The sequence below is a fragment of the Mustela nivalis genome (genome assembly GCF_964662115.1).
Source record: "Mustela nivalis genome assembly, chromosome: 5".
Classification (NCBI taxonomy): Eukaryota; Metazoa; Chordata; class Mammalia; order Carnivora; family Mustelidae; genus Mustela; species Mustela nivalis.
Window position 1 is genome coordinate 88,538,622 of NC_139024.1, and position 23,883 is coordinate 88,562,504.

The 23,883-nt window shown below is 44.6% G+C and overlaps 1 protein-coding gene across 6 annotated transcripts in view; it reads left to right on the plus strand.

The window, feature by feature from the left end:
• The window catches only part of BICRAL (BICRA like chromatin remodeling complex associated protein), a 105,962-nt gene that overhangs the window by 71,142 nt on the left and 10,937 nt on the right, over positions 1–23,883 (plus strand). For all 6 annotated transcript variants that reach the window (XM_082733033.1, XM_082733035.1, XM_082733032.1 and 3 more), the window contains 5 exons: positions 183–1,859; positions 19,205–19,310; positions 20,147–20,247; positions 22,023–22,084; positions 23,059–23,204. In XM_082733033.1, the coding sequence (XP_082589159.1) occupies positions 183–1,859; positions 19,205–19,310; positions 20,147–20,247; positions 22,023–22,084; positions 23,059–23,204 (2,092 nt within the window). The remainder of the gene's footprint in view (positions 1–182; positions 1,860–19,204; positions 19,311–20,146; positions 20,248–22,022; positions 22,085–23,058; positions 23,205–23,883) is intronic.

Sequence of the window (23,883 nt, forward strand, 5' to 3'; positions counted from 1 at the left end):
GTATTAGATGTTACTAAGGAAAGAGAACATCAGAATAAGCTAAGCACTTTGGAGAGTTCGTGCCTGAAAAGCAGACTGTTAGACTTTATCCTGCTCAAAAGTGAGGCGCTTTTTATTATTATTATTTTTTAATATCTTTCCAAGTTTTGAAATGCCAGGTAACACACTGCTTTTCCTTTTAGAATGCTGATCCTAAGTCATCCCTCAAAGCTGTAAGCAACCAGCTTGGAGAAGGGCCTAGTGATGGACTGCCACTCTCAAGTAGCCTTCAGTTTCTGGAAGATGAACTTGAGTCTTCTCCTCTTCCCGATCTCAGTGAGGACCAACCTTTCGACATTCTTCAGAAATCCTTGCAAGAGGCCAATATCACTGAACAGACATTGGCTGAAGAGGCATATTTGGATGCCAGTATAGGTTCAAGCCAACAGTTTGCACAAGCTCAGCTTCATCCTTCTTCATCAGCATCCTTTACTCAGGCTTCTAATGTTTCGAATTACTCAGGTCAGACGCTGCAGCCTATAGGGGTGACTCACGTGCCTGTCGGAGCATCGTTTGCAAGCAATACGGTGGGTGTACAACATGGCTTTATGCAACACGTGGGCATCAGTGTTCCCAGTCAGCATCTATCTAACAGCAGCCAGATTAGTGGCTCTGGTCAAATACAGCTAATTGGGTCATTTGGTAATCAGCCTTCCATGATGACTATTAATAACCTAGATGGATCTCAAATCATATTGAAAGGCAGCGGGCAGCAAGCCCCGTCAAACATGAGTGGAGGGCTCCTGGTCCACAGACAGACTCCTAACGGCAACTCGTTGTTTGGGAACTCCAGTTCCAGTCCAGTAGCACAGCCTGTCACCGTTCCATTTAACAGCACAAACTTTCAGACATCTTTACCCGTGCATAACATCATCATACAGAGGGGTCTTGCACCAAATTCAAATAAAGTCCCAATTAATATCCAGCCAAAGCCTATCCAGATGGGTCAGCAGAATACATACAATGTGAACAATTTGGGAATACAGCAGCACCACGTTCAACAGGGGATCTCTTTTGCCTCTGCCAGCTCACCCCAGGGCTCCGTCGTCGGTCCGCACATGTCCGTGAACATTGTAAACCAACAAAACACAAGAAAACCAGTCACCTCACAGGCAGTGAGCAGCGCTGGGGGTAGTATCGTTATTCATTCTCCCATGGGCCAGCCTCACACGCCCCAAAGTCAGTTCCTCATACCCACAAGCCTTTCTGTCAGTTCCAACTCGGTACACCATGTCCAGACCATAAATGGGCAACTGCTTCAGACTCAACCTTCTCAGCTCATCTCTGGCCAAGTGGCCTCAGAGCATGTCATGTTGAACAGAAATTCTTCCAACATGCTCAGGACCAACCAACCATATTCTGGGCAGATGCTGAATAACCAGAATGCCGCCGTCCAGTTGGTGTCTGGGCAGACGTTTGCCGCCTCTGGAAGCCCCGTGATAGTCAATCATGCCTCTCCTCAGATCGTCGGTGGACAGATGCCCTTGCAGCAGGCATCACCAACTGTATTACACCTGTCACCTGGGCAGAGCAATGTCTCCCAAGGAAGACCTGGCTTCACCCCCATGCCCTCGGTGACCAGCATGTCAGGACCCAGTCGGTTCCCTGTTGTCAGCTCCTCCAGCACTGCCCATCCTAGTCTTGGGTCTGCGGTTCAGTCGGGTGTGTCAGGATCAAACTTTACGGGAGACCAGCTGACCCAGCCAAACAGGACTCCAGTACCGGTCAGTGTGTCTCATCGTCTTCCAGTTTCTTCTTCCAAATCTACCAGCACCTTCAGTAACACACCTGGAGCGGGAAGCCAGCAGCTCTTCTGTCAGGTACGTTTGCTTTAGCATGCGAACATTTGGAGGATTACAGAACAGAAAAATGGAATGTGTATTTCACAGAATGTTGTTTTCATCCTAACCTCCCAATTTATTGACTTCCAGTTTTCATCTTATGGTTGATTACATTTTTTCTTCCTAATTAAAATGTTTATCCATCCTAGCATTATGGTTTGGAGTGGGGACCGTAGAGTCAGACTTACGGATTTAAGTCTAAGCTATACGACACAGAGTCAGTCTTACTTTAACTTACCTCTCTAGACGTAATTTTCCTCATCAGTGAAATAGACATTTACTAGTGCCATTTCATGGCGATATTGGAGAATTAAATGAGATAATCCACATAAAGCACTTAGTGCAGTCCCTAACAGAAAATAGCAAATACTTAATGAAAGCCCATTGATACATATACTTGATGAAATGTATTATAGGCATTTAAAATGAGAGTTTAGTGTAGATTATTTACTTACATCACGGAGCAAGCCACTAGGTGGTGTAACTACGGACTGAGTGAAGAAGTTGGGGCTGCTTCCTGGGTGCCAACCGGAAAGGTTCCGGGTCTCAGTGTGACTCATCAGTGGTAACTGGCCTGCACCAGAGGGATGCATACGGCGGGAAGGATCCCAAATTACCTCGGGCAGTTGGTAAACCCACAGAAGGACCATGTCTCTGAAAAGCATCCCAGATGTCATCAGCTTTGGTTCTCACCCCACCTTCTGCCCCCCTCGGCAGATCCTTTAACAACTCTTGCTTCCGCTTCCATTTCCGCTTCCGGCTCCTCCTGAGCACCGCCCATAGTTGCCACTCAGCACCCTGCCTGCAGCCCTGGGGTGGACCCTACTTCGTCCTCCTTTTCCACTGCCTTGCTCCTCCGCTTCTATAAGTATTCAAAAACCTTTCTGTGCCAGGTACATTGATATTAACTAGGGAAACAAAGATTATTTATGATCAAGGATATTCAGTGCATTACTTTCGGTGTCAGAGGTATGTATGTGTGTGCGTGATGAAAGAATGTCAGACTTCTAGAAAGGTTAAAGCTGAAGAGTAGTATAAGCACTTTCATATCCCCTTCACTAAGATTCCCCAAATGTTACTGTTTTGCTACCATTCATTTTAACCTTCTCTTCCTCTCCCCCTGCTCGCTCTCTCTCTCTCTCTCTCTCTCTCACACGCACATACACACACACACAATTTTGAGAGTAAATTGCAGGCATGATGCCTCTTTGCCCCTAAATACTGTGGACTTCAGTGTGTACTTTCAAAAAATGGTGACATTCTCCCATAGAACCATAAATTATATGGTTAACAAAATCAAATTAGCATGGTTACAATATTATCATCTAATCAACAGTCCTTTTCCAGATTTGGTCGATTTTCCCAAGAATGTCCCTTTCAGCAAAAGGGGGAAAAATTACATTGTTTTGTGTTTATGATGCAGGATCACTGCCTAATTTTGTTGTCATGCCTTTAAATCTAGAACAGGTTCTCTATCTTTCTTTGTCTTTTATGACCTTGATATTTTTTTAAAGGTTTTATTTATTTATTTGACAGAGAGAGAGATCACAAGTAGGCAGAGAGGCAGGCAGAGAGAGCTGGGGAAGCAGGCTTCCTGCTGAGCAGAGAGCCCAATGCAAGGCTCGATCCCAGGACCCAGAGATCATGACCTGAGCCGAAGGCAGAGGCTTTAACCCAGTGAGCCAGCCAGGCGCCTCTGACCTTGATATTTTTGAAGAGTACAAGCCATTTACTTTGTAGAATGTCCCTCAATTCAGGTTTCTATGCCATTTCCTCATGATTAGATTCAAGTCATACATTTGTGGTAGCATTGCCACAGAAGTGATATGTCCTCACAATATGGACTTGTCCCATTACCAGTGGTGTAAACTTTGAGCACGTGCTTTGGATGGTGTCTGATGCTTCTTAGTAAGTTTCTTCAAGGGGATACTTCAGCACTCTGCAGGTGTCCAGTTGCTCATCTAACTTGCACACACTGCATTAAGATTCCATTGATAATTCCTGACCAAATCCTTCCTTACAAAATTAGCTATTACCGTGATAGCCATCAAATTGAGATTGTCTAATTCCATCATTTGTTCTACATTAATTGTTGGCATTATATCTAAGAAAGCTTTTCTTTTTCCCTTTTTACTTATGTGTTTGTTTATATCAGTATGGATTCACAAATTCTTTTTTTTTTTTTAAGAGTTTATTTATTTATTTATTTATTTGAGAGAGAGAGAGAGAGAGAGAGAAAGAATACAAGCAGGGGTAAGGAGTAGAGGGAGAAGGAGAAGCAGACTCCCCACTGAGCAGGGAGATCAGGACCCGAGCTGAAGGCAGACATTTAATTGACTGAGCCACCCAGGCACCCCTCATACATTCTTATTTTATTCAATGAGTTATAAATTGTTATAGTCACTTATCTTGATGCTTGCTATTTTGATGGCCATTGGCTACTCCTCCAGATTGGCTACTTGTCCTTCTGACATGTTTCCATCATGTCTTGAGCACTTTCTTTAATTTCAAGCAAAACAAAATGTTCCATATTCATTTTTTACTTTCCCACCTCTGCCCTGGAAAAGCCATTTCTTTGAGGAGCCTTATTCCTGGGGAGCCTGGGTGGCTCATTGGGTTAAGCCTCTGCCTTCGGCTCAGGTCATGATCTCAGGGTCTTGGGATCGAGCCCTGCAATGTGGAGGGGGGTGGTCTCTGCTCAGCGGGGAGCCTGCTTCCCTTTCTCTCTCTGCTTGCCTCGCTGCCTGCTTGTGATCTCTGTCAAATAAATAAAATCTTTTTTTTGTTTAAAAAAAAAGGAGCCTTATTCCTTCTAGTGGAGAACTATTTAGAAACCAATACTGTTTAGAACAGTATTTAGAAACAGTATTTAGCACACTACATGTTCATTGTGACTGACCTGTATATCTTTACACACATGCAACATCTGTAGCTATTTATAGATCAATCTGTATTAAAAACAGTAAGTTCAGGGGTGCCTGGATGGTTGAGTTAGTTAAGTATCCCACTCTTGATTTTGGCTCGGGTTGTGATCGCGGGGTCATGAGCTGGAGCCCCATGTTGGGATCAACGCTGGGCATGGAGCTTGCTTAAGAGTCTCTCTCTCCCTCTCCCCTTCCTGCTCCTCTCAGTAAACAAATAAATAAAAACACTGAGTTTATATTGATACTTTGGATTCTAATCCAGGACCGCTGTGTTCATTATTTAAGTCTCCTTCTTTTCCATTTCCAAACATCTTTCATGTTTCCTCTCTTCTAACACTGAGAAAGGCAGCTGCACAATATATTTACTAAATTGCTCAATCCTGGAATCCCAGAAAAGAGTTTCAGAAATGCTAATCCACACCGCCATGAAAAACAAACCTACTAATGGACATCAGTGTGGTTTACCATTCTGTCTTTAGCCTAAAGGTCTGTAGTTAAAATGCTGTGTTCATGGGGTACCTGGGTGGCTCAGTTGGTTAAGCATCTGACTCTTGGTGTCAGTTCAGGTTGTGATCTCAGGGTTATGCACTCAGACCCACATTAGGCTCTGTGTTGAGCTGGAGTCTGCTTAAGAGTCTCTCTCCCCTTCCCTCAACCCCTCCCCCCAACACATGTGCACTCTCTCTAAAATAAATAAATCTTTTTTATGCGTAGATTTTATTTACTTATTTGTCAGACAGAGAGAGCGCGCGTATACGGAGGGGGAGCTGTAGGCAGAGGGAGAAGTAGGCTCCCCGCTGAGTAAGGAGCCGGATGTGAGACTTGATCCCAGGGACCCTGAGATCATGACTTGAGCTGAAAGCAGGTGCTTAACTGGCTGAGCCACCCAGGTGCCCCTAAATAAATGAATCTTTCAAACTACTGCATTTGACGGTTGCATGGCCTAGTGCTTCCCCCTCCCTTCGAGTAGTTATGCTAGTCATTGGAAATCTAGTTCTGCTTGTTTCTGTTCATATTTCATTATGGAGTCTTTCCCTGATGTCCTTGTTGATTTTACCTACTTAATTTCCTTTGAAAGTACGACCCATTAGTATGGTTCCAAAAGTCAGGGCTCTGCAGAGGGTGTACCTGGAGCACCTCACTGCACCCTTCTCCCACCCTTCCATCCTTCCCTGCCAGTGCTCAGCCACCTCTGTTGTCCCCGATCTCATTCCTCTCTAGTTGATTTATCCTACGTTTATTTTCACACAAATGAGCAGATACGTGTATGTTTTCTTACTTACCTTCCTTTCTTATGCAAAGTATAGAGAGCTATAGATACTCTTCTACACTTTAGTTGCCAAAAAGTTTTTTAAAAACCCAAATGTCTGGGGACCCCTGGATGGCTCAGTCAGTAAAGCATCTGCCTTCGGCTCAGGTCATGATCCCAGGGTTCTGGGATCAAGTCCCACATTGGGTTCCCTGCTCAGCGGGGAGCCTGCTGCTTCCTCTTCCTGCCTCTTCCCCTGCTTGTGCACTCTCTCTCTCTGACAAATAAAAAACATATATTTTTTAATTTAAAAAAATAATAAAAATTAAAAAACAAAAGCCCAGATGTCTAATACTAAAATCACGGGCTGTGATGAATGCTCTGCAGCTATTTAAAATGTTTTTGAAGGGTGCCTGGCTATCTTAATCAGTGGAGCATGTGACCCTTGATCTTGGGGTTGTAGGTTCGACCCCCACATTGGGCATAGAGATTATTTTTCTTAAATATTTTATTTATTTATTTATTTATTTATTTATTTATTTATTTGAGAGGGAGAGCACAGGTAGGTAGGGGAGAGGCAGGGAGCCTGATATAGGACTCAATCCCAGAACCCTGGGATCATGACCTGAGCCAAAGGCAGATGCTTAACTGACTGAGTCACCCAGGTGCCCTGGATTACTTTTTAAAAAAGTAAAATCTTGGGGCACCTGGGTGGATCAGTCGGTTAAGTGTCCAACTCAGTCTCAGCTCAGGTTTTAATCTCAGGGTCGTGAATTCAAGCCTCCTGTTGGGCTTCACACTGGGCATGGCACCTACTTAAAAAGTAAATAAAACAATATCTTTTTATATAAAAGTAAGTAAATAAAATGTTTTAAAAAAATAACTTGGGGCGCCTGGGTGGCTCAGTGGTTATGCCGCTGCCTTCGGCTCAGGTCATGATCTCAGGGTCCTGGGATCGAGTCCCGCATCGGGCTCTCTGCTCAGCAGGGAGCCTGCTTCTGCCTCTCTCTCTCTGCCTGCCTCTCTGCCTACTTGTGACTTCTCTCTGTCAAATAAATAAATAAAATCTTTAAAAAAAAAAAAAATAACTTGGTCAGTTGAGCCTCCACCTCTTGGTTTTGGCTCTTGTGATATCAGAGTCATGAGATTGAGCCCTGCATTGGGCTCTGCATCAGTGTGGAGTCTGCTTGAGACTCCCTCTCCCTGTGCCTCCTGCTTGTGCACTCTCTCTAAAATAAATAAATAAATCTTTAAAAAATAACTTAAAGATTTGGGAAAGGCTTACAAAATACTTTAAGTGTATGTTTAAATTTGAAATATTTAAAATGTGCTTTTAAAGGTATAATTAGGAGGGATACCTGACTGGCTCGTTCAGTAGAGCATAGGACTCTTGATCTCAGGTTGTGGATTCAAGCATAGAGCTTACTTAAAAAAATGAATGTAGGGGTGCCTGGGTAGCTCATTTAGTTGAGTGACTGACTCTTGGTCTCAGCTCAGGTCTTGATCTTGGTGGTCAAGAGTTCAAGCTCCACATTGGGCTCCACACTGGGTGTGAAGCCTACTTTTTTTATTTTATTTTTTTAAGATTTTATTTATTTATTTGAGAGAGAGAGTGAGTGAGAGAGAATGAGAGGGGAGAAGGTCAGAGGGAGAAGCAGACTCCCCGTGGAGCTGGGAAGCCAATGCGGGACTCGATCCCCGGACTCCAGGATCATGACCTGAGTAGAAGGCGGTTGCTTAACCAACTGAGCCACGCTCTGGAGCCCACATTTAATAAACAATATGTTTTCACTTTTAGAAAAATAATGGAGCAAGACAGTATGTTGAATTAGAAAACAGAAAACATTTTTGCTTACAAAACACCCAGAAATTTCATTAAAAAGAAATGCAATATAACATTAATAGCAGTTCTCTGTATAGTAGAATTACAGATTATTCTCATTTTCTTCAAGATTTAAAAACTTGCCCCACATAGAAGACGTGAACTGGACAGTATTTATCAAAACATATATATATATATATATATTTTTTTTTTTAATCAGTAAAATACGCAGTTGGTGAAAACTTAAAATAGTTCCAAAATAGTTTACGGAGAAAAGCAAATCTTGGGATGCCTGGATGGCTCAGTTGGTTAAGCAGCTGCCTTCAGCTCAGGTCATGATCCCAGGGTCCTGGGATCGAGTCCTGTGTCAGGCTCCTTGCTTGGCCAAGAGCCCACTTCTCTCTCTCTCTCTCTCTGCCTGCTGCTCCCCCTGCTTGTGCTCTCATTCTCTCTCTCTGTCAAATAAATAAATAAAATCTTAAAAGAAAAAAAAAGAAGAAAAGAAAAGCAAGTCTTCCTGCCAGTCCGCATGTTTCCCTCCCGGAGGCTCCCACCATTTCTAGGTTCTTTATATTCTTCCAGAGATGTCCTCTGCATATACAGTGAAAGATACCACAATAGACCTACTTACCTCTGCAATATACCATGGATGTTTTTACTTAATTACATAAATTGAGGATTATTTTATATCAGTATGTATTGATCTGCTTTATGTTTGTTGTTACAATTAATTATATAGAAATCAGCCATGGCATGATTTCTTTCTCTTTTATATTTTCTATATAAGTAATGGCTTGATTAAGGAGAAACATCTCTCTGATTCCCAAAAGTTTCAGTGTCTAGAGGTAACAAGAAGCCTCCACTGACAGCTCCAAAGTAATTTTTTGTGACTTTCAATGGCAAAAGGTACTGGGAACTAGGTCAGTTGTATTATGTCAAGCGTGTTATTGCTGTAGGTTTTCTGGAACAATTAAGGTATCAGGTGTAGGGGTGCCTGGGTGGCTCAGCGGGTTAAAGCCTCTGCCTTCGGCTCAGGTCATGATCCCAGGGTCCTGTGATCGAGCCCCACATTGGGCTCTCTGCTCAGCAGGGAGTCTGCTTCCTCCTCTCTCTCTGTCTGCCTCTCTGCCTACTTGTGATTTCTCTCTGTCAAATAAATAAATAAAATCTTTAAAAAAAAAATTCAAAAGGTACAAAAAGGAATATATAATGGTGAAAATTTCCCTGCTTCTGTCCCCCAGCCACCCAGTTCTCCGCAGGCGACCAATGTAACCAGCCTCTTACAGAATGAATGTAAGGCCCCACCCCACCTTTTGTATTGTGACAACTTCCCAAACCCACAGAAAATTGGAAGAGTACAGTGAACCCATTCACCTAGATTTACCCATAGTTGTTTTGCAACATTTTCTTTAACTGTGTGTCTCCTTCTCTCCCTCTCTCTCTACACACACACACACACATACACACACTTTTTTCTCTGAACCATCTCAAAAGTCGGTTACAAATGTCTTGACCCCTTGCCCTAAATATTTCACCAGCTATTTCATATGAACAAGGATTTTCTTCAGCACAGCCATAGTGTCACGATCATACCCGCCCACCAGAAAAGTTAACATTACTACAGTAAAATTGTATCAGATTTCTTCCAGTTGACCCAATAATGGCCTTTACAACAATGTTTCACTCTAGAATCCAGTCAAAGAGCACTGATTTCATATGTCACCTCTCTAGGCTCCAGGAGCAATCCAGATCATTTGTCCTGTAGATTGGCCTTAGTGTGGAGTTGTCTGATTGTGTCCTCATGGGCAGAGGCAAGCTAAACAATTGTGGCTAGACACAAAGTGTTGGCTGGGGCTGTTATTGGTGATTCTGGGTGTGATCACTTGGTTAAGGTCAGGTTTCTCCTCCAGGTCCTCAAAGGTACCTTTTTCCCTTTGTAAAGCAGACATGACCTCTAGGAGAGTGCTTTGGGACCATGTGACTCTCCCGTTCCCCTGTCTCTCACATCTATTCTCCCATCTCTCTGGTGATTCGAGACTCCATCAGTGAGCCTCTCCTGAATATTACATTGGTGGTTGCAAAATGGCGATTTTCTAACTGTATTATCCTATCTATAGAGTTTTTGGCTGGGACTGTTCCATAAAGAAGAGCTTTTTCTTCTTCTCCCTCTCTCTCTCTCTTTGGGGCTGTCAGCTTCAGTGCTTACCGACTCATGGCTGTGCTTATCCCATCCATACCAGCTAACCCTCGCTCTCCCTCTGCCCAGTATATTTTGAGGCTAAGCCAGACATGGAAGTTCATCTGTGATATTTAGATATTTGGGATCTCTAAAAGGTCATGTATTCATTTTGTAGTTGATGTTGCCGTCTGTTGCTTTCACTATTTTTTTTTTTAATGCCTAATGTTGAGTACCCCAATAATGGGTCCGTGATTAAAGGAGCAAGACTGATACAAAGCGAAGGTCAAGCAAAGCTTTATTTCATGCCAAGCATCAGGAATCAGACCGACCATCAAACCGACCGGTTGGGGGCTGCTGCTACAGAGAGGATGACCACTCCCTGCTTTCCAGACTAACTTTTATAGTCTGGAAAGTCCATGTGGTTGGACCTGGCCACATACAGGTGGCCAATGAGATTGTAACACACACAGGAAACCCCACAGTGATGCTAGGTGACCAGTTGAATTACAATTTACCCTAGTAGACATTTGAACCAGCCTATCACACCTTGGTTAGGATTGGTGCCAAAGGCTCTCAAAGGGTGGGGCCCATATTCCTTGGTAGCTAGGAGACAGTATGCGCCCCCCCACTGATTGAATACCTCCACCTGGCCTGACCCACCCTTGTATTTGAACTTTGTTACCTGGGACTGGTTTCCCGGACTTGCTTTTAAATAAGTTCCCCTGGGGGGGGGGGGGCGAGGTCAATTGAAGCTTTACAGCAAAATGGCAGTTCAATCGGGGTGGGGCTGCTCTGGCTGAATAGGACCTTACACCTAAAATGTCCTAAATGAAAAAAAATTAAAAATAAAAATAAATAAAATGTCCTAAATGTGGTCAGTGGAGGCCTGCTGAAGCTGGCTTCTATACTTTTGACGCGGCCTGGTCTACTCTGAGCACTTTGTGGCCCAAGACCCTGTGAGAGTGTCTTCTGATTATCTTGCCTCAGACCTAGAATCAGCCATTCCTCCAGAGAGCCCTGTGAACTGAAATCCCTTAATGCAGAGCATAATTTACAGGATTTAAGCTTTCTTGTAAATAGATTAATATTCAGTCAGCGATTAAAGCAGGCAATTTATAAGAGTTTAGCCTATTAAGCAAAATTAAATTATTTTAAGTCCAGATCTCCTTAGATCACTAGAAGATTTAGGCGACCATAAATCCCTTGAGAGCAGCACTCACCATGCTTCGTGTGTCGCCAGAGTGATCACAGCTGGTCTCCAGCCCATCCCTGCTCCTCCCGACTCCCCTTCCTCCCTCTAGCTCAGCCTGATAACTGTACAACAGAGCCAGGGGCCACCAGATCTTCAGACACCCAGACTGCAAAATCTAGGTGGTATTTGTTTTTCTCCTTCTGTACCTTTTTTTTTTTTTAAGATTTTATTTATTTATTTGACAGAGATCACAAGCAGGCAGAGAGGCAGGCAGAGAAAGAGTAGGAAGCAGGCTCCCCGCTGAGCAGAGAACCCCATGCGATCCCAGGGGCACCATCCCAGGACCCCGGGATCACGACCTGAGCTGAAGGCAGAGGCTTTAACACACTGAGCCACCCAGGCACCCCACTCCTTCTGTACTTTTAATAAGTTATTAAATCCTACTGATTCAAAAAAAAAAAAAAAAAAACCTACTGATTTGTCTTTGAATGTCTCACACTTGTTCTTGCCAATAAAAATAAAAGTAATGATCATATTATTAACAGTTGGTATAGTGCCAGGGGCTCTCCGTGTTACTACTAATCCTTACCTTGGAACTACAAGAAGTGACTGTTTCCAATTGACTGTCAAGGATGTGAGGGCGATCTGGCTGCGACATCTGTCACCCCATTGATCGCCAGGGTTGATTCGGCTGATCTGGCTGGCTAGGCGGGTGTCCCCTTCCTCCCTCACCGCTCCATGTGCGTCCCTCCCGAAGCTGCGCGCTCGGTCGAAGAGGACGACCTTCCCCGATAGAGGAGAGGACCGTTCTTCGGTCAAGGGTATACGAGTAGCTGCGCTCCCCTGCTAGAACCTCCAAACAAGCTCTCAAGGTCCAATTGACTGTCAAGGAGATGGAGGTTCAGAGCATGGCCACATTGCTTGGAAAAGCAAACTTTTACCTGCTAGTCGGCTATGGTGTATGTACTTTTTCCTATTTCCCTCCTTTTCTGCATCCTTACCCTGAGCTAGGCTTTAAGAGGGACTGCAGTGTAATGGGAAAAACAGGAGCTGGGTGAGGAATCAGAGTTTGCTTGTAGGTCCCGCTCTGCCAGGGACTGGTTTGGTTAAGTTTGTGTCTTAAACTCTCTGAACCCTAATTTCTCTCTCAATGAGGAACCCCAACTATGCAATTGAACCACCTGGGAAGTTTTTAAAAATATGGGTGCCTGGGCCTCTCCTCCATAAATTCTGATTTTTAAATGGCCTGATGAAAGGGCTCTAAGCATCAGCATTTTTCAAAAGCTCCCCAAGGGATTCTAAAGAGCAACCAGAATAGAGAAGCACTGGGCTAGATGATTTCTGAGGCCCATTCAGACCCTAACACATCAACAAATGTTGCAATTATCTGAGTGATTGATTTGCCTTCGGCCTCTTTCTGAAGGCAGATTTCTACCACATTAATCTTCCTAAAACATTTGTTTGATGACCCGAACCAGATCATGAGAATCCCCATGGCTGCAGGAGAAAGTACAAACCCCTGGCTGACAGTTACACTGCTCTGGTTGGAAAGCCTCCATCTGCCCAGGCTGACCCCTTCTCCCCGCCTCCCTGATGAGGCCAGACTCACTGTGAGCTCCACCTCAGTTACTGACACTGGTATTCATTCAACTTCCTTTTATAGCAGGTAGAAATGCTTCCCATCCTCCAGGCAGCCCCCAAAGTCCCTAAACGAATGAAGCTTTTTCCAGTTACCCCAGATACCTTCTCTGCACTGTTGTTGTTATTGTTGTTTTTAAGATTTTATTTATTTATTTGACAGACAGAGATCACAAGTAGGCAGAGAGGCAGGCAGAGAGAGAGGGGGAAGCAGGCCCCCCACTGAGCAGAGAGCCCGATGCAGGACTCGATCCCAGGACCCTGAGATCATGACCTGAGCTGAAGGCAGAGGCTTTAACCCGCTGAGCCACCCAGGCGCCCCAACCTTCTCTGCACTTTTTGTTCATACTGTTCACTGGGAGGCACAACCACCAACAGTGTGGTTTCCTTCCTTCTTTCCTCCCTCTCTCCATCCCTCCATCCATCCTTCCTTCCCCAGTACCTCAGTACCTGCCATGGCCAGCCCTGGGCCAAGTGTCAGGGAGACAGCAGTCTGTTGCAGGGCAGGAGGCAGACAGATAAACTGACAGCCGCAATGCACAATGTTTGATGCTCTGCTGGAAGTAATCCAGAGTTCCAGGCTTAGAAAAGAAGCCTCTCACCCAGATGGCATGGTTGGGGAAGGTTCCCTTGACCCAGTGGTTCCTGGCTGAGGTCTGCTAAGGGAAAGGAGAGTTAGTTACCCAGGTATTAAGGGCCTGAGGGAAGAATTTTCCAGCAGTAGGAACAGCCTTGCAAAGGCTAGTGAGAGAAGAGACCATGATACTGAGGGGTCAGAAAAACAGGTTCATGTGAGGTGTTAAGATTTAGGTGGGAAAGGTGAGCAAGGACCAAATCACGCAGGACCTTGTATGTCATGTTAAGGAGCCGGTGTCATAATCGAAGCGTGAAATGCTGAACCCCTACCCGAGCCGCGAGAGATGGGGAAATGACATGGATTTGAGACCATTAGGTTAGATAGAACTTGCAATTTGGCTATAGTGGAGAAAAAAGGATGATACACAGACGCTTGACTGTGACACCAGCTCCACTGAGCTAGAGAACCTGAAAAGAAATTATGGTTTGAAGGGAAGTTGGGAGTTTAGTTTAGGATACTTTCGTCAAGTCTCACAACCCGTGGGACAACCAAACTGTATGATAAACAGCTACAGACACCGAAGCATAGGACCAAAATGTGGACTCAGAGGGACTGAGCAGCATATAAATTGTAACTCAAGTGGTAGAAACGGATGAAATGGATCAGGGAAAGTGTGTGAGTAAAGGAAAAAAGTGGCCAGGAGCACCTGGGTGGCTCAGGGGGTTAAGCCTCTGCCTTCGGCTCAGGTCATGATCTCAGGGTCCTGGGATCAAGTCCCACATCGGGCTTTCTGCTCAGCTGGGAGCCTGCTTCCTCCTCTCTCTCTCTGCCTCTCTGCCTACTGATGATCTCTGTCTGTCAAATAAATAAAAAATATTAAAAAGAAAAAGAAAAAAAGTGACCAGAAGAGAACCCCGAAGCACCTCAATATTTAGGGGATGGACACAGAAAGAAAAGTCCGCAAGTGAGACTCAGAAGGTTCGAGAGAGGAGGAACCGATCAGGTTCAGCATTCGGGAAGCTAAGGAAAGAGGGTTTTATGGGTGGGAGGGCAGAGGTCTGCAGAACCAAGTGCCAGTGTGAAGCCAGAGTTGGTGAGGGTCAGAATGCTTCTTTCTGACGGATTGATCAACAAGGTGGCAGCTGTCAATCTTGGGGAGACTCGTTTCCCTGAAGTGGTAGGTGCAGGAGCCAGACTGAAGGAGAGCAAGGGGAGAGTGGGATGTGTGGTAATGAGCAGAGACAACATTCAGAAAGATGAAGGTAACAGAGCCACGGGAAGGGCAGGGTCAAGGGAATAAGTCTTTTTGAAGACATGGAAGAGGCTTGAGCTTTCTTCAGCAGTGATGGCAAGGAGATGGACACGAATTCCAGATCACTGGTGGGATTCTTTCTAGAAAAGAGGAGGGATGCGTCTGCCCTTGTAGCAGGAGGAGCAAGGAAAGGTCGAATGGGGATTCGGGGAAGGTTGTAGCTGTGGTGGGAGATAGTTGAACAAGCTCTCACCTGGCTTACAGGTTTGAAGATAATGAGATAGCGTTCTGTGGAAAATGGGCAAAGGAGCTGACCAGGTACTTTGGGTGGCAGCTCTCAGAAACGCACCCTATGATGTTTAGCAAACAGGGAGAATGTCCAGGAGGTATCATGTATGTCCTTAGAGGTCAGCAATCAGGCTCTCTGCTATCTCAGCCTATTCAAGATAGCACGGTCTTCTGTCTGTCTTCATCATTCTCTCTCTCTCTCTTCTGCTCCACCAGAACGGCTACTCTGGTCCAGCTTTACATTATTATCCAAGCATTTAACAGAAATTGGCAAATGCAGTGGTTTCCCAAAACTTAACAATGCATCAGAATCAACTAGAGAGCATTTTAGAATAATAGTAAATTCTTAAGTCCCATATCGGATTCCTGACTCTTGTGGATGGAACCCAGAGACTTGGTGTTTACAAGCTCCCCAGGTGACCTTGATGCAACTGGTCTGTAAACCTGCATTTGAGAACCGCTGCTCTTGGGTGTCCACCGCCCACTACCACTCTGAATTCCCAGGGGAGTCTGGGTGACGGTGCATTAGGGTCAGAGGAGCAGGGGCATGGGTGACATGAGGAAGCAGCCGTACAGGGCCTCTGCTGCTCTAGCTAAGGCCTTTCTTCAAATTAAGAAAAAGTCTCCCTCTAGGTAGATAAACTGCTCCACTGGCAGGCTTGGCACTTTGATTGATTGAGTGATTGATTATTTATTTATTTATTGGGGGTGTGAGGGACAGAGGGAGTGGGAGAGAGAGAATCTCAGCAGACTCCCTGCTGCGCTCGGAGCCCAGTGACCCTGAGATTATGACCTGAGCAGAAATTGGTAGTCACACGCTTAACCCACTGAGCACCCACAGGCACCCCAGGCCTAGCACTTTAAGACGGGAGAGAAAGTGCTCCTTCCCTTCCTGAAGTTTAGCTCTTAGTGCCTGTGGCGGGTTACACACCTTTGTGGCTCTCCAGCCTTGCTGGCTCCAGCCCATTTCTGTGGCAGAGGGGCAATTCCCAGATGAGAGTGTGGCCAGGCAGACCCCAGGCATCTCCCTCGTTCCATAAATGCCTGTTGTTGGATGAATCTTACCTTCTTTCAAAGTGTACCACAGAAGGGGAGATTGACACATTAAATATTTTGATTTGTTAGGGGTTTTCTGTATGTTTACATGGTATCAAGATAATCCATAGATCTAAAGAATTAAGATGAATACTGATATTAACAGAGTTCTTAGAGCCTATATATATATATATAGAGAGAGAGAGAGAGAGAGATTTTATTTATTTATTTGACAAGAGAGCACAAGCAGGGAGAGCAGCAGGCAGAGGGAGAGGGAGAAGCAGGCTACCTGCTGAGCAGGGAACCCAATACGGTACTCGATCCCAGGGCCCTGGGACCATGACCGGAGCCGAAGGCAGACCCTTAACCAACTGAGCTGCCAGGCGCCCTTAAATAAATATATATGTATGTACACACACACACACACACACACACACACGTATGTATGTATACTTTTTTTTTTTAAGAAAATGTATTTAAAGATCAAGTCTTCTCTAGGAGTTCAGCGAAAACAATAGAATGATAAATTTCTGGAAAAGATTGTCAGCTGCAGGCAACATGAAGTTTTGGGGAATGGGAAAAAGTTGCTGGCTCCTGGGGCATGGGGGTCGTTGGACCAGCGGGGAAGGACAGACCCCCGTTCCCCGCAGACTTCCACTGCACTCAGTTTATTTCACAACTATTTACTGTGCGCTCAATGTGGTGCCGGCCGTGTCAGGTGCTGGGAATACAGCAGGGAGCCAAACAGACAAAAGCCCTGCCCTGAGAATAAGCAGGCTGGGAGCAACAGTGAACTGCTAGAGACAGCAGTCCCAAGGCAGTTGGGCTTTCCAAACATACAGAGCAGCTGAATTGAAGTGATTCCTCTGCAGGGACCTGGACAGGTACCCCCCCCCCCCGCATCCTGATCCTTCTACCACCCCCCCCAACCCTACCCTCCCCTCCCTCTGCAGTTGCCCCAAGGGAAGGGGTATAGTGAGGAACACAGGTGGTGAGAGCATGAAAACACGCTGATGCCAGTGCTTAGCCCCATACAGGTAGGCAAGGGGACCATAAAACACTCCCAGCTGTGCTCAGACGAGAGGTGGCCCCTTCAGAAGTTGTCCTTGTTTTTAGACACAACAGTGCCTCATACCCTCCATTTGATGGTGAATTTTCAGGCTTTGACATGAGATTGTTCTAGGTTTTTTTTTCCTCCTTTACTTGTCTGTGTTGTGAAGGAGAACACATTTAGAAAAAATACGTAAAACATCAGCATACAGTTAACCAAGAATATATATATTTTTAAGATTTTTGTTTATTTTTTTAAGAGAGAATGGCCAAGAGAGAGAGAGCACAAGCAGGGGGAGAGGCAGAGAGAGGAAGAAATAGGCCCCCGGGGAGCCTGATGTGGGGCTCAATCCCAGCACCCAGAGATCATGACCTGAGCTGAAGGCAGATGCTTAACTGACTGAGCCACCCAGGCGCCCCTCCTTCTCCAGTCTTATACTAGAAAGGGGAACCAAATAATTAACTGTTTCAAATAATTGTTTAGAATAAAAATGTTAACATGAGCTTACTTGGCCAATGGTCAGGTGTTGCCAAGGTCTCAAATGAATAGTTGGTGGAAACATATTAATCAGGCCAAGGTCATAGTTTAGGTCCCCCATGGGGTGGTTGAACTAAACTCTAAATCTGCTGATAGTATACAAAATACAAAACTAGAGAAGAAACTCTGAAAATTTGCTGCACTATGAAGTGGTAATGATAAAGAAGGTTAAAAATTGAGAGAAATTTAAAAGCCCTTTATTGGGCACCTGGGTGGCTCAGTTGGTTAAGTGACTGCCTTCGGCTCAGGTCATGATCCTGGAGTCCTGGGATTAAGTCCTACTTTGGGGGATCCCTGCTTAGCAGGGAGTCTGCTTCTCCTTCTGACTCTCTCCCCTTTCAGGCACGTGCTCTCTCTCTCTCTCTCTCTCTCAAGTGAATAAATAAAATCTTTAAAAAATAAATAAATAAAAGCCCTTTATCATCTTACTTTTTATAAAAGATTTATTTATTTATTTATTTATTTATTTATTTATTTATTTATTGGAAAGAGAGAGCAGGTGCATTGGGGAGGGGCAGAAGGAGAGGGAGAAGCTGACCCCCCACTGAGCAGGAACACTGCCCCCCCCACCACCACAAACACAGGACTCCGGGATCATGACTAAATGGATGGCAAAGCTTAACAGACTGAGCCACTCAGACACCCCTTTCATCTTTCTTTAAATAGGTAACAGGGGCGGCTGGGTGGCTCAGTTAGTTAAGAATCTGCCTTTTAGTCCCAGGGTCCTGGGATCGAGCCCCACATCAGGCTCCCTGCTCAGCCTGCTTCAACCTCTGCCTGCCACTCCCCCTGCTTGTTCTCTTTCTCTCTATCTCTGTCAAATAAATAAAATCTTTAAAAAATAAATAAATAAAAATAAATCGATAACAGATTTTTTTAGAGCTAAAAGGAACTTACCAGTCCTTAAACATCATACAATTCATCTTTTCTATTTATAGAAAAGATGCACATACCCCTTAAAACATCAGATTAATTTTTCTAATAATATTTTCCTCAGGCTAACATTCAGTTGACATTACATTTCCTAGTTACACCTGATGTTGACATGACGTGAGCGAGAGACATACCGGTGGCAGGGGTGACACATGCTTTAGATCATCTACACAGCAAACAGTGAGTGCTGACAGTAGCTTTGGGGTTGGCACTTGGGCCCTGACCAGGTGCTCAGAGTCTGTGTAGACCCTACATAGGATCTGATAGTCGGGCTCATAATCCTCGCAGGTGTGATAGAAAATTTCTGGGGATAGAAACTGTTAGGGGTAGAAACTGTTTCTGGCTCAGCCTTTGCATCTGGGCATCACGAACACAGCAGTTCCAGGAGCAGGAAGACAGCTTGGTGTCCACTCAGCATCCCTGTGAATGGCGTCCAGAAAATTCAACACGCCCACAGATTCTTAAAGGGTGCTCTTTGCAATCCTCCCCGAGTGATAGGAAAGTAGAGTAAAATTCTGGTTTCGCTTTGTAGTCTAACCTGAAGGTGATGCCAGGTAGGCATTAACAGGCTTGGTTGTTGTTTTGGGCAATCTGCTAAGGCTTTTAGTCATGAAATTAACTTCTTCTTTTGGCCATATTTTTCCCAGGCTCAGAAAAAAGGTTTGAATCAGACTTCCCCCATTGCTGCTTCCAAGACCACGGATGGCCTGAGGCAGGCACAGATTCCTGGCCTCCTGAACACCACGCTGCCAGGTCAGGAGCCTTTATCTTAAGCTCCTCTCCACTGTCCCCTCTCTCCCCAAACCCAGAGGACATCTTCTGCCATCCCTCATCCAGCCTGCAACCTTTCTCATTCCACTTCATCCCCACTCTGACCATGTCTCCTGTGCCCTTTCCACCCAAATAACAGACCCTGTTGTGTCTGTACCTTCATTTTATATACTACTAAGAAAGAAAGAAAGAAAAAGCACTTCTGATTAATTATGACACACTAAATTATATGGGAAAAAATGTGCTGCTCAGAAACAATAAAATCTATTTTTTAGTACTATATGGCACAGGTGACTTTGTAACTATCCTCACGTCACTTTATTTATCTATTTTTTGGCATCCCCCACAAGACTAAAAATAGTGTGCACTCTGTCTTCCATTTCTTCTAAAGCTTCGAATGTCTACACTGCTCATTAAACACTAGAAAGGACAAAAGCAGGAACGCCCCTAGCCAGCCCCCTATTTGGGCCTTCATTCATTAATTTGTGAGCGTCTGGGGGGTTCGGTGTTGTTGACAGATTACTGGTTTGAGGCCTAGTCCTCAGACCTTGAATAATTTGAAACTGTTGCATTGGACGGCTTTTATTTATTACCTTTTACTTATGTATTTGTTTCTATTTACTCCCTAAATAGGCTTTACGAATCCTGACTTCTGCCTCTAGAGCTTTTATAGATAAATGTACTTCTTGCTCCCCTTCCTCAGAGCAGGAAATATAGAAATCCCTTTCAGAATGGTCAGTAATCCACATACCTGGGCTCTATGCGTTGTATAAGAGGCTTAATTAACTGCTTCTGTTGTCTTATGTTCATTCTAATAGGGCAGGATTCTGGAAGCAAAGTCATGCCTGGGTCCTTAGGAACCACGCAGCCACAGCAGGAAAAAGTAGTTGGATCATCTCCCAGCCAGCCGGCCGTGCAGGTAGAAGACAGTTTGCGTAGCTACTTCTTAATGTTGAGCATGACCGAGAGAAAATGTAGTCCTGTCATCTTCAGCTTGGTAGTTGCTGCCTGCCGGCGTCTGCGCGTTAAAGTGTGCTCACTGAAGACCTTCCCTGCAGGCCAGGCCATGTTATGTTACTGTTTACGGGATTAATGTGCCTATTCTGTTTCTCAAATTACAATACTGTCATTTCCTCATGAATTAACGATATACTAGCAGCCAGTACATAGTAGATACTCAAGAAAAAATATTGTTTACTGTTGAATCATCACTCATTGTCATGGTGAAAGTGAATCTGTTCCTCTTTTTTTTTTTTTTTTTTTTTAATTTATTTGAGAGACAGCAAGAGAGCACACACATGCAAGCAGAGGGGTGGGTGGCAGATTAAAAGAATCTCAAGCAGACTTCCCACTGAGCACTGATCCCTGCGTGGGGCTCAATCTCAAGACCATGAGATCATGACCTAAGAGTGGAAAGCAGGAGTTAGCTGCTTAACTGACTGAGCCACCCAGGCATCCCTGGATCTGTTCATCTTGGTTATCTGAGAGATTTTTTTTTTTTAAGACTTTATCTATTTATTTGAGAGAGAGAGAGAGCAAGTGTACAGCAGGGTGGCAGGAGGAAGGGTAGAGGGACAGCCAGACTCCCCGACTCCCCATTGAGCGTGGAGCCCAATGCAGGGCTCCATCCAGGACCCCAAGATCATGACTGGGGTGAAGTCAGACACTCAACCCACTGAGTCACCCAGGTGCCCCTATACGGAGAGGTTTTTTTCCTGCTATAGCAACCAGGAATGTGATGATATAGCCAGGCCCTATAGTGTTCTAACCCAACAACTGATCTAAAAAGAAAGGAAAAAAATCTTGTTTTCAGTTTACTGAGCCCTTAGATTCTTCTCCGTCAAACCCCAATTAATGGTTTAATGAAACTTGGTATAGTGTGGGCCCGCCTAGAAGACTCCATGAAGGATCCGGTTCAGTTCTCAGGCTCTGACATAAGTCATGTTTGTTTCCTTAACATTGATGTAACAAGTGCTACTGTGGGCCCCTGGCTATCTCGGTCAGTGGAGCATGCGACTCTTGATCTCAGGATTGTGAGTTTGAGCCCCATGTTGGGTGTAGAGATTACTTAAAGGAAAAAAGAAAGACAGAAAGAGATGCCCTACTAGATCACACACCTAGACTGGAACAGCAACTGAATTTTCAGATGTTCATGGAGTTGGCACCCACAAAATAGACTTCTCCAAAAGTTTAATAATATGTTTACAGAGTTGGAGATTCAGGATTTAAGTACAAGCTGCGTCCTTCCAAGTAACCTATCGCACAGCACAGCCTCCCGTGATCTTGACACAGTGTGACTTTGCTATATAGGTCTATGGCTTTGCTTGTTTTATTTTTTAGCAGGGCACTTCTGCATTTTTAGACTATGCTCTTGATATGGAGTTGAAAATATTCATGGGGTGCCTGGGTGGCTCAGTGGGTTAAAGCCTCTGCCTTCGGCTCATGTCATGATCTCAGGGTCCTGGGATCGAGCCCCACATTGGGCTCCCTGCTCAGCAGGGAGCCTGCTCCTCCTCCCTCTCTGCCTGCGTCTCTGCCAACTTGTGATCTCTGTCTGTCAAATAAATAAATAAAATCTTTAAAAAAAAAAGAAAAGAAAAGAAAATATTCACAACGTCATGTCCTTTATGTATAATGGTATTCTGCGTATTTTTTCTACAGAAGGGAGTACTAAGAGATGTGTTTTGTCTTCAGGTGGATAGTCACTCAGGAGGACAAAAGCGGCCTGCTGCAAAACAGCTAACTAAAGGAGCTTTGTGAGTGACCCTTGGAAATGACTCATTTTGAACATTTCTCTAGGTTCCTAATGTTTAATCACTATACAAGAGAAGTCAGGTTATAATAATATATGTAGTATTTTAAAAAATATACTTTGAAAATAACTTTAATAATATTTATTACAATATTATTATATATTATATATATGATAATAATAATATAATAATAATGATACAGTTTGCTTCTATTAGGACCCATAAGTACAGTGACCCTTGAACAACATGGATTTGAACTCTGCAGGTCTGCTTATTTGCAGATGCTCTCCGATAAATAGAGCATAGCACTGTAATAGTGTTTTCCTTAGCTTCTTTTTTTGTAAGAATAATAAATGTACTGTACAAAGTATATATTAGTCATCTGTGTAATCAGTAAGCCTTCCAGTCAACAGGAGACTCTTAGTAAACTTCTGGAAAAGTCAGGTAATATACTGATATCTGATTATGCCAGGAGTCAGTGCCCCCAGCCCCCTCATGTTGTTACAGGGTCAGCTGTGTACCAATTATAGTTTGAGTCTACTGTCTGCTCGTTTGTTCTGAAGGAGAATAGTTCTCTTGTCTTTAGCATACCACATTACCCTTTGATTGGCCAGAGGGTCTCTGCGGAGAAGCGTGGTTTGATAAATTCCTGTGTTTGGAACAGAAATATTAGCATAAGCTTAGCTGGCCAACGGTCAGGCATTGCCAAGATCCGTGTGAGCACCCCCACATGAGGGGTTGGTCGGAACACCATGTTTTTGAAGCCAAGGTCATAGTGTGAGTCCCCTGTGGAGACAATTCAACCAAACTGTACTCCCAACATGGTGTACAAAGTATGACACTGAAGAAAACACAGAACCACCATCCTATGAATAATAACACTCCTGTAGGTCTGACTTTCTTTGCATGCAAATAGCCATCATGACTAGATTTCCTGCCACAGATCTCCACTGACATTGGCAATTCCTCTTTTAAAGCATTCTCCAGCAGTTACAGAGGGACCAAGCCCACGCTGTGACACCCGACAAAAGTCAGTTCCGATCGCTAAGAGATGCGGTACAGAGGCTCCTGTCCTACCACGTGTGCCAGGGCTCCATGCCCACAGAGGAAGACTTGAAGAAAGGTAAACAGGCTGTCACCCCAGAGCACCCCTGTGACACCAGACACCATCGTACAGATGCCCCACAGAAGAGCGAAAGCCCTGTGGCTCCCGGATGGTGGTCATGTTCGTGTCTTTCATTGTAGACCTAACTTGTTCCCAGTTTACTCCATTTCTGTGGTCCCTGTTTAGGGTTGTGACTTACTCTTCTCAATATTCGGTGAGGGGATACCCAAAGGTCAGAGTATTTTATTGACCAATTCAGGGGGCACTGAACCCAAAGTGTTGTTTGGACGGCCAGCTGCAGATGCTGCCCTCCGCTGCTTTCACCCCGCCTGCAGCGGCCACCAGCCTTGCTTACCTGGCTGCGGTCTCTGATCTGAGCGCAGATTAGTCCCAGTCAGTCCCCTGCATCTGGAGAATAGGGTCCAGATCCAGCATGACACAGGGATGTGAAGACACAGAGTGACTAGAAAATGGGAAACCTTTGGAGACCGGCAGGAAAAGGACAGAGCCACAGCACTGAGACCTGCAAGATATCATGAACTAGTTTATGTCCTTACATAAAACCAGTCCTAAAAAAACAAGTCCTAATTTCCTTGTTCAGCTGTTTCCGTTTCTCATAGCACTGGAAGGAAGTGGAGGTTTGCCCATCTAGACTAACAGATCTTCTCTATTCATTGATATTTATTGCATGTCTGTG